The following is an 11,478-nucleotide window of genomic DNA, read 5'->3' as shown; positions in this document are numbered from 1 at the left end:
TACCCAAACCTAAGATATTTAAAATGGAAATAAATTATCAAATAGTTAAAGCAAAATCCATCAACTCTTCGTAACTGTTTGTTGGAGTGGATAAATTTAAAAATCATTTCAACTCACAAAGAGTGAATATCTGTTTGAGAATGAAAATATCACTATGATTCATTATCAATCCATCTCTTGCCAGTAAAGACGTGACATATGTCATCTAACCAATAGTTTCAGTGCCAAATGGCACCATAGGTAAATAGTTATGATCGGGATCCTCTGAGCTAGGTGGTTTTGTCGTCAAATGACACCACTAAATTGAGATCATTATTAGAGTCCACATGTTTTTCATTGGCTTCAAATCCTTGAGATATGAATCAAAAGGATATAATCAATAATGCATAAAGTTCTTTATTAGCTAAGATGGATTCATATTTGTCCCATTAGACAAATATCTACCTAGGTCTACAAGATATCCTTGGACGAAGCAACCCATGTATGTCGAAAAGGATCCTTTTGTCAGGTTGGGTTGACTAGCTCCTCTGACTTAGTAGACTAGGGATTATGATCAATCGGGATGATGGAACCATGGGATCTTGATCGGGCTCATCATCACTTCCCCCACCATCCTCTTTGAGTGCAAGATGGTGAAATTTCTAATTTTAAATATGTCTCAAAAATTAAACCAATACTGCTACTATATGTCAGATACCACGTATCTTCACGTATTTGTTTGACAATTAGCCTTAATTGAAAGTTCTTTCTTATTATCGAAAGGGGTAATTAACTATAGGGGTTTGCGCCTATATGAAACATAAACTCAGATCATAAAGTCCTCACAAAATCAGGACGAAATCTCTGGGCAGTGTCTTATTCACAACCTAATCTGTCTTCTAAAAATTTACCTCTCTTCAACGACCCGAAGAAAGAAAGGGTCCGTGGAGAGACCGGGGCACGAATTTTTGGTGCCCGCAATTATATTTCAAATATTTAGATTACTCTTTCTTTTTTCTTATATATTTCTTGTTAATTGCATTACATTCTTATTTCTGTTATAGATGAACAAATATTAAAGAATGACTTCATCTTCATTAAATACAATGAAGGGTTATTTAAATACATGCTTACAGTTTTCTGATTAAATGACTGATCATTTAACAAAATAATTTAAACAAACTTTGTATATATGTTCATTATATATATTTATATAATAATGTTAAAACTTTGAAATTAATCTTTTTAATTTAATGTGTTTTCATGTTTTTTTCTTAATAGATTCCACATGAGGCCATCATAATGCTGTTGGCCACAAAGCAACTACTAGTAGTCCCTTTCTATGGTCATGGCTACAGGAAAAGGGTACCATGAAGAAAATATATGCTCATTTATGTACCTACTCTTCCCTTTAAGAACTTTTGGGTCAAAAAGATAAATAAAATAAATAAATTGGGCCATTTTAAAAATCTTTCAACAACAAATCTATGGAGCCAAGATGGAGAAGATTACTTAAAATATTAAGTTGGGTTTAAAGCAATAAGTGGTTAGTTGTTAGGTCAGTTAAAGGGACTTGTAGCTAGATTGGATTTCCTAATAGAGATGTTGATGGATTAACCTATCTTCATATCTAATTGTTTGTATCCTTAAGCATATTTTGTTAGTATTAGAGAGTGTGGATCAAAAGGAGATCATATTAGGCATAATGTAAGAATGATCAATTTTTACCGAGTTAAAATCTTGACGATTATCTACTAGTATCACAAGATATTTTCAACAATGTAACATTAGACTAAAGCTTCGTTTGAGACGATTTTTTTATTACTTCTTAAAATAGCTTTTTAATACAAAAATTAAAATTTTTTGTACTAGAAAACTATTTTGAGAAGCAATAAAAAAGCCATCTCATGCTCCGTTTGGGACGATTGCTTTTTAAAATAAACTTTTAGTACAAAAATTAGAACCCGAATATGACCTGTTTGTTAAACAGGTTGACTCCAAAATCAAATTTTTTAAGAGATTCGGGTCTGATTTTCGTGTCATGTAAAAAAGTTACACCCTAATTAAAACACATGTTTCTTCCATAAAATATTATGGAAGAGACATATTTTTTTAAATTAAATCAAAGCCGACATAACCTATTTGAGCAAGAATATTAAGTTCGAAAAACATTAAAAAAAAACAATTTCCTTATAATGAATAAACAAAAAATAAATTCTGGCAGTAGCAGATGAACATTAAATGAAAAAAAAAAAAGAATATCATTATTAGTGGATGAAATGTGTCATGCTTCCATATTCCGAAATTGATCATTCATAAGAAAGCTTGGTACACAATTAAGCGTAGAATTATCTGTTCTAGTTTGTGGAATAAGCACAAAGAAGCACCAAAGCTTTTTTTATGCAGAGGATGGGGAATATATTAATAATCAAGAATGGAAAAACAAGAACTACTATAAACAGGCAAAGCTGGCACGGGCTCGTAGTAAAGAACTATACAAATTAATGGAGAAAGGAAAGAAGACTCGGCTCCTCCAATTTAATCAATATATACAATGGCCGATTCACCGAGCAGTTCACCTGAAAAGGTGAGAACATCACACTATTAACTAAACTAACAACAATAAGAAAACGGAAACAGTTAAAATAAACTATTGCACTTTTGAAATAATGTAATGCAATGACATAATCCAACCTGTCTAGCAATCTGAAGGGCATCAGAAAGCACAGAACATGGTTTTATAGAAAAACAAGCAAATGAGTGTCTAATTAAAATCCAAATTGTAAGTTTTTTTTTGGGGTGATGAGGAACCGTCCGCTGCCATGCCTGGCTTCGCTAAGCGCGCTTGGCGGTCCGTAAACCCCGGCCGACCTACCGGGCCACCCACGCCACTGTACCCGCAGCCGGTGCTTTGGGGCCCCCACTGAATGGGTGACTGACACTCTAGGGAATCGAACTCGGGATGGGGGGTTCCCAATCGAGAACGCCCACTAACCGAGCTAAGCATCGGTGGGTCCAAATTGTAAGTCACCTGAACCTCGTACAGCCACACTACCTCGTACTAGCATCCTGGTCTCTCCTCATGATGAACATCTTAATGGCGATGCCCGATCCATGTATGCACAGCTCATCTGACAGTTTGAATTTCCTTCAACAACCTCTGTTGACTTTTTTTGTGAGTCACTTGCAGTAGATGATTGTTCTCAAGGAGAAGAACATTTTAATTAAAAAAAAAATGAAGACTGATCTTCCCTGTTTTTTGCCACAAACCTTCTCAGAATTGTTCATGTCAATCTAACAAGGGAAACTTAGATACATGCCATTTTATTTCTTGCTATTTACATATCTAACACCTAAAACTTCAATAGTACATTCCCATCACTCATATAAAATTTTAATATCAAACATATCACTCCTATATTTCATTATTATCACTCATACCACCCTACAAACTTTAATATTTCATTCCATGCACCCATTTCTGTTCTATGGGTGATATGCATGTAATATTAAAGTTTTAGGTGTTAGATATGTAATATCATGAAATAAAGTGGTATGTATGTAAATCCCCCATCTAACAATTGAAAATTCAACTTGTCAACTCCTTGGATTCATGATGTCGAGATTTACAGGGTGGTACATTTTGTTCTTTGATTGAAGACTTTGAAGAGTTAGCTGCTGTTGGACTACCGTTATTGGTCCTAGCACATTGGAGGTATTGTCCAGCAACCTTTTGATTGGGGTAGGGCATGATATAGGTTATGCATTGTTGATAAAAAAAATTTATATCATAATTTTGATTAGAGACAAAAATATCCCCTCAAAGTCTATAAATAAATCTCAACTCTGTTCATTTGCAAGATTATGAACTCCAAGATCGTAAAGAATTCCATGAGAGGATTGTCCTAATCATTCCCATTTAACCGTTACTCTCAGGTCATTAACCCCGTCCCCCTAGAAGAAATCCAATCTAGAAATCTACTAAAGATTCATGAAATTAGGACTGATTCCACGTTTATAATGGAGTTTCTGGCTTTAAGTATATTTGGTGAATTTTAGAATTTATGAACTTAAACTAATAATAATTGATTGACTATATTTTTATTTATGATTTTTAAAAGTTGCATAATCATTTCCTTGAAATTAATGTTTGTGGATTACCTTAAGTTGGTATTAAAATCCTTAAGAATTGTTGGGAGCAAGTGAATCTAATTTTGAGGGCATCTGGTGTTGGTAAGTGACACGATTATTTTATAGCATTAAGAGTTCCTTGTCTCTATATAAGATTAATATTATGTGTTAATGATATGATATTAAGTTATGTGATTAGCAACAGATAACCTCATAAGTAATTCATGTAATTCTATGACCTATACAATCTAATTATGATCCATATGATATTTATTGACTTGTCTCTACCATGCATACTCATTACTTAATATCTAAAGTTTTTGAATTGAGTAATATGATTAAAAGCTAATAACACATGAATATGAATTTTGAAACACCACTGATTAAGAATAAATTTTACTTTGAACAAACTTTTACTATTTACGTTACAATCATCAGCAGATATATAGTTCAATAGCATGAAGTGTTATGATAGAGTTAGCTCGAGCTTGTCCAACTAATTTTGTTTTGATCTATGTTGTGGGGACTAATTGCATCGGCGCTCCAATCGTATCGGTACTATTCGTTTGGTAATCGGAGATTGTTTAACCCTTCAAGTGACGCGTCATGCGTCAATCTCGCCTCATTTTATGTGTTTTTGCTTATAGGGGTCAACAATATAAAAAAAAGATAATAAATAAGAGGGTTTGTTATAAAAATTGATTTAGATGTAAGAACTCTGATAATTGAGAAAAATATAAAGAGACTTGTAATGAGTCTAACAAAGCAGTATGTGATGCAAAAATTTTAGTTTTTAATGATTTATATAATATATTAGATACTAAGAAGAGCGAAACATATACGTATAAATTAGTCAAACAAAGAGATAGGAGTAGCAAAGATTTATTCAAGTAAAGTGCATTAAAGATGAAAATAAAAAAATGCTTTTATTAGAAGAGAATATTCAACAAAGATAGATGAGATATTTTGATAAACTTTCAATGAAGTTTGTAAGAATACGATTTACTTTAGTGACCTTAGCATTCTAAATGAAAATAAAGATTTTTATTTTTATCGGTGTATTAGTAAAACTGATGTTACAGATACATTAAAGAAAATAAAGTATGAAAAAGTTGTTGGACCTGATGATATTTCAATAGAAGTGTGAAAATGCTTAGGAGATTGAAGAAATTTTTTTGGCTTACTAAACTTTTTAATATTATTTTGAAGACTAAAAAGATGTCAGATGAGTGGAGAATGAGCGTGTTGATTCATATTTTTAATTATAAAGGTGATGCACAAGATTATGCTAATTATAGAGGAATTAAGTTACTGTGCCATACTTTAAAACTATGGGAGAGTTATGGAGCATAGGTTACGTTGTTATACTAAAGTTTCTCAAAATCAATTTGGATAGGTCTACTATAAAAGCTATACATTTATTGAAAGGTTTGATGGAGAAGTATAGACAGAATAAGGAGTATCTTCATATGATATTTATTGATTTAGAGAAAGCATGTGATAAAGTTTCAAGAGAAGAGCAATGGAGAGTTCTAGAAAAGAGAGGGGTTAATAATGCTTATATTCAAGCCATTAAGGATATGTAAGCAGGAGTTGTTACTTGTGTTTAAACACAAGGTGGTTTGACCAAGTATTTTCCTATTTATGTTGGATTACACTAAGGATTAGCCTTAAGCCCATATCTTTTTGCTTTAGTCATAGATGTTCTCGCTAGACATTTGCAAGAGATTGTACTCTGATGTATGCTTTTTGCTGATGATATTCTTCTTGTTGATAAGATGAGAGAGGGAGTTGTTCAGAGTGATGGTGAAATAGATGGGGATATTATTAGTAGAATTCAAGTTGGATAGTTGAAGTGGAGGAATGCATCAGGCTTATTGTGTAATAGAAAGATCTCGCTCAAACTTTAGGGAAAATTTTATAAGATGGTGGTGAGACTTGCAATGCTTTATGGTGCAGAATGTTGGCCATTAAAAGAGAAGCATAATATTAAGTGTTGCAAAGAAGAGGATGCTCAAGTAGATGAGTGGCTTTACTCTTAGAGACAAGAAATTAAATCAGTATATATGTGAAAAGGCTGGAGTAGCTCTAATGCAAGATAAGATTAGAAAGAGTCGCCGTAGATGGTTGGGTCACATAAAATGGCAGCCTCCCAACGACTCGGTTAGGAAAGTAGATGTATTAGATTTGGCTTATGTTGAGAAAGGTAGAGGTAAACCTAAAAAGACTTGGTTAGAAAATATTAGAAATGATATTTCTTTATTAGATTTAAATGAGAATTTGACTCTTAACAGGACACAATGGAGAAAAAGGATCCATGTAGCCAACCCCACGTAGTGGGATAAAGGCTTGATGTTGTTGGTGTTGTATAAAGGCTCATAAAATTGAAAAAGATATAGAGGGACCCATAAGGAGTCTAAGAAAGCAATATGTGATGCAATAAATTTAATTTTTAATGATTTCTATAATAGATTAGATACTACGAAGAAGAAAAATGTATGTATAAGTTATCCAAACAAAGAGATAGGAGAAGTAAGGATCTAATTCAAGTGAAGAACATTAATGATGAAGAAATAAAAATGCTTTTATCAGAAGAAAATATCTAAAATAAGTGGATGAGATATTCTGATGAGCTTTTAATGAAAATTGAGAATAAAATTGATTTTAGTGACCTTAGACCACAAATAAAAACAGATATTTTTATTTTATCATCGTATAAATAAAACTAAAGTTAGAGATGAATTAAGGAAAATGAAGTTTGAGAAAATAGTTGGACCTGATGATTTTCCAATAGAGGTGTGGAAATGCCGAGGAGATCAAACAATTTCTTGGCTTACTAAACTTTTAAAATTATTTTGAAGACTAAAAATATATTAGATGAGCAAATGAGTGTGCTAATTCTTATTTTTAAGAGAAAAAGTGATGCACAATAGCGAGCGAATTATAAAGGAGTTAAGTTTATGGGAGAGAGTAATTGAGTATACGATACAATATAATACTCATGTTTCTCAAAATCAATTTGGATTCATGTAGGAAAGGTCTACTATGAAAGCTATATATTTATTAACAGGTTTAAAGAAGTATAGAGAGAATAAGGAGGATTTATATATGATATTTAATGATATAGAGAAAGCATATGATAAAGTTTCAAGAGAAGTGCTCTGAAGAGTTCTAGAAAAGAAAGAAGTAAATAATGCTTATATTCAAGTCATAAAAGATATCTATGCAGGAGCTGTTACTGATGTTCAAACACAAGGTGATTTGACCAAGTATTTTCCTATTTCAGTTGGATTACATTAAGGATCAGCTTTAAGCCTATATCTTTTTGCTTTAGTCATGAAGGTTCTTACTAGACATTTGCAAGATGATGTATCATAATGTATATTTTTTTAATGATATTCTTCTTGTTGATAAGCCTAGAAAGGTAGTTGAAAGAAAATTTGAATTATTGAGGTCAACCTTATAGTCTAAAGGTTTTTGTGTAAGTAGATGTAAAACTGAATACATTGAGTACTGTAATTTTAATAGTGATAGATCTAGTGGGGGATTGTGACTTTGGGTGATCAAGTCATTAAAAAGAGTACATATTTTAGATATCTCGGGTCTATAGTTCAAAGTGGTGGTGAAATAGATAGGAATATTATCAAAAGAATTCATATTGGATGGTTGAAGTAGAGGAATGAATTGGGCCTACTATGTGATAGAAAAGTACCCCTCAAACTCAAGAAAAAATTCTACGAGATGGTGGTAAAACATGCAATATTTTATGGCACAAAATGTTGGCCATTAAAAGAAAAGCAAAAAATTAAGTTAAGTGTTACAGAGATGAGGATGCTCAAATGGATGAGTGGCTTTATTTTTAGAGATATAATATGAAATGAGTATATACGTGAAAAGTTTGGAGTAGTTCCAGTGGCAGATAAGATTAGAGAGAGTCGCCGAGGATGCTCAGATGGATGAGTGGCTTTATTTTTAGAGATATAATATGAAATGAGTATATACGTGAAAAGTTTGGAGTAGTTCCAATGGCAGATAAGATTAGAGAGAGTCGCCTTAGAGGGTTTGGTCACATAAAACATTGGCCTTCCGATGATCCGGTTAGGAGAGTAGATGCGTTAGATCTGGCCTACGTTAAGAAAGATAGAGGTAGACCTAAAAAGACTTGGTTAGAAAGTATTAGAAATTATATTTTTTAATAGATTTAAATGAAAATTTGACTCTTAATAGGACATAATGAAGAAAAAAGGATTCATGTAGCCGATCCCATGTAGTAGGATAAAGATTTAATGTTGTTGTTGTTGTATGAGAGAGCATAACCTGTAAAGGTAAAATAAGTGAGAAAAAAAACACACAAATATTGCACTACAAGATCGATGAAAGGCAATGAAAAAAAGGGTTGAAAAGCTTAAATAAGCTGTAGATTCATGCATATTTGAGATTTCATTTCGTTTCCCCAACTTTCCTTCAATCTAAACAAAGCCTAAGTGATGAGGCACAGCACCTGTACAAATACTTGGGCTTTACCTTGTAATGTTGTGTTGTTTCATCACTGTGGTGTACTCTTTTGGTAGGAAATAACATCATAGTTATTCTTACAGATATACAAAAGCCATACTCAGCAAGTGTGTGTTGCCTATATAATCATGATGCCATGGAGGAGGTGCACGTGCAACATAGCCATTTCATAACATGTTTTCCACGAAAATAAAAAGTATAATACATCAGGCTTTTTTAAAATCAAAGCTGCTGAAAAAATAAAACCAAACAAGGTCATAAATTTTGAGAAAATGTCTCAAACCTTAAAGAAATAATAAAAGAGGAAAAACTGTACCATGGAAAGTCCAGATTGTAATTATGCTTGCTCATGGCAACAGTTCCGCATTTTTTTGCCTGGTCCCCAGGGTAACACTAGGTTCAGATAGCAATCTCCGGGAGAGGCATTTTCCAGAAGTTCCATGAATTGAAATCCTCCTATGGACAGTTCGTAAGAGGCAAATTTTATAATTTGAGTAACAAAATCTTTTGGAAGTATCAAACTATGAGAATAACTGTCAACCACCCTTACATTTATTCAAGGGAAGCTTGTGAAAGAAAGCTCTTTTAAAAGAAAAAGACAAATCCAGTTCGTGATAAAATATAGGTTATAGGTTCAACCTGTTCCCTAGAGGACATTGGAGGAAACATGCCATTTACAAGAGCATGAAGTGAAGTATATGATTTTGTATCAACTCTGCGGTTCACTGCGACTTCACCCTGACCATCCAACAAATAAAAAGGAATGGGGGCATGGAATGAGACCAAGAGTAGAAACATGGATGTTTTAGTGATAGTTCAATTGGTGCAATTCAGAGTTGGACTTCATAATCACACCTTGGGATTAATGATGAAGATCTTTCCCCGAGGAATACCAACTTTAAGATAGCTAACCTCATCAGTATCTCTATTGCCAAAACCAGCATAGAATGGGTTGCAGTCTATAGGAAATAATGCCTTGATAGCCTGAAACATATAGAAAATCTGTTCAAGCTACTTAATCCATAAAGCTCTAGTCAATGTAAGAGAAGATAAGGGAGACAACTTTACATGAAGAACCAAATAGAATATGTAGAGAATTTCAGTAAATCATGAGCAGTTGAAGGTAAAACAGCTAGTCACAAAGACAAGAATTAAACTACTAAGCGACCCCATTGTTAAAAGAGATGGAGAGATTCTCATAGCTATATAAACAAGCCATGAATTTAGGGGCTCATGAAGCCATTCTTATTTTAGGTCACTTCATGAAGCAATTCTTATCAAAGGAGGAGTTGAAAGACTCTTAGTTCCTAGAGCTATAATACCACAAATCTTTTCTAAGATGCACCAAATGAACATCTCATGTCATCCTATAAATTTAAATACCATCAAAATAAATAACAATGAATTTTCCAGCAAAAAGTCAAAAGCCATGATTAATTATACTCATAAAAATATTCGGCGTGTTGGTTAATTCAAAAGACCACTAACCATTCATAAAATTTTAGTCTTAAAAGCAGTTTTTAGTGTCATTTTCTCTCACTCTCAGTTATTGATATCTATTTTTCAAATCAATCTTATAAAATATCATAACAACATTCATTGTATCTGGCATATCATCCAAATAAAATATAAAAATCTATATTAAATGGGGATGATAACTTTACTATCTACACACATGCACTAACTCTCATTTTTTAAAGTGTAAACAAAGCTAAGACAACACACTTACTCATTCTCTTTCTATAAATCCATTTTAAGCAAATGATCAACTTGTATCTTAAGATTGACATATTCATATGCATTCATCTTATAATGAGAAAATTAAACAATGATGATTCATGTAATAAATTAATAGCATGCATATCCTTAAGTGCTGATAATTCATTAGAAAGATCAACAAGAAAACTATCTTAAAAAGCATACAAGACTTATTTGCCATAATCACGTAAAATCACAATCTCATGCATGACATTGTTCAATCCAATATCTATGAAGGCATAAATCACACTATTCTGCCTATTATATTTCTCATGTACATGTTGGTTCAAAATATGCATAAACTTGCACCGCATTGGGAGCACTATGCAAAAACTTGCACCGCATTGGGAGCACTAAATTATTTTGTAGACTCTAGTGTAGGTTTCAGAACTACCTCATTAGTATTGAAAACATTAGTATTAGACTTTCTAAAATGAGTAACATCAAGATCAAATAAAGTAAGTCTAACCAAAAATATTGTGAGCAACATCCATTGACAACACATTATATCAAATCTCATAAGTATAAATAGATAAACTAAATTGGAAATAAACAACTTTGGAACATAGAAATAGTAGTTTTATTTTCTAGACTGTCTTATATGCTTGTGGATGTAATTTTTCTTTTATCAAGGATAACGTTAGACTAGTTCTTACTAAACAGGTCCAACCGGCCCCTTACTATGGGCCGGCCCAAGTCTATAGGAGGCGGACCAAGCAGGTTTGCCCCCTAGGAATTGCTGCCCAAGGGTTTTGTGGACCCCACTAGATAATCCATTAAGGAAGGAGGGGGCGGCTAGGGTTGGAGAAAAATTTTGACTTGTGTGTTTGAATTCATGATTTAAATAGGATGAGATGTTGACCCTAATACTAGTGTCGGGTCGAGTCGACCACGCGAGATGAGTTCGAAAAGTGAAAGAGCTCGAAATCGCGCAAAATCTCACCCGACGCGTGTCGACCCGAAAACCCAAAATCGTCGAGACGACCTCCGTTTGCGAAACGGACAGCGCCGATGTGTCCGGAGCAACAGAAACAGCTAAGATCGACACCCATATTGGTGGGGGTCGCCGGTCGGCGAAAAATTAAATTTTGGGCG

General features: G+C 33.2%; 1 protein-coding gene across 2 annotated transcripts in view; it reads right to left on the bottom strand.

Annotated features, from left to right (window-relative positions):
* Positions 1-2,224: 2,224 nt before the first annotated feature.
* LOC110101268 (phosphatidate phosphatase PAH2) overlaps positions 2,225-11,478 on the bottom strand; it is a 29,440-nt gene continuing 20,186 nt past the window's right edge. For both annotated transcript variants that reach the window (XM_020829090.2, XM_020829089.2), the window contains exons 9-12: positions 9,481-9,609; positions 9,265-9,363; positions 8,942-9,081; positions 2,225-2,558 (exon numbers count right to left, since the gene is read on the bottom strand). In XM_020829090.2, the coding sequence (XP_020684749.1) occupies positions 9,025-9,081; positions 9,265-9,363; positions 9,481-9,609 (285 nt within the window). In that variant the 3' untranslated portion in view covers positions 2,225-2,558; positions 8,942-9,024. The remainder of the gene's footprint in view (positions 2,559-8,941; positions 9,082-9,264; positions 9,364-9,480; positions 9,610-11,478) is intronic.

Source organism: Dendrobium catenatum, unplaced genomic scaffold (genome assembly GCF_001605985.2).
Source record: "Dendrobium catenatum unplaced genomic scaffold, ASM160598v2 fragScaff_scaffold_1220, whole genome shotgun sequence".
NCBI lineage: Eukaryota > Viridiplantae > Streptophyta > Magnoliopsida > Asparagales > Orchidaceae > Dendrobium > Dendrobium catenatum.
Note: the sequence above shows the minus strand (reverse complement) of the source record. Positions and strands in the feature narration are given on the sequence as shown.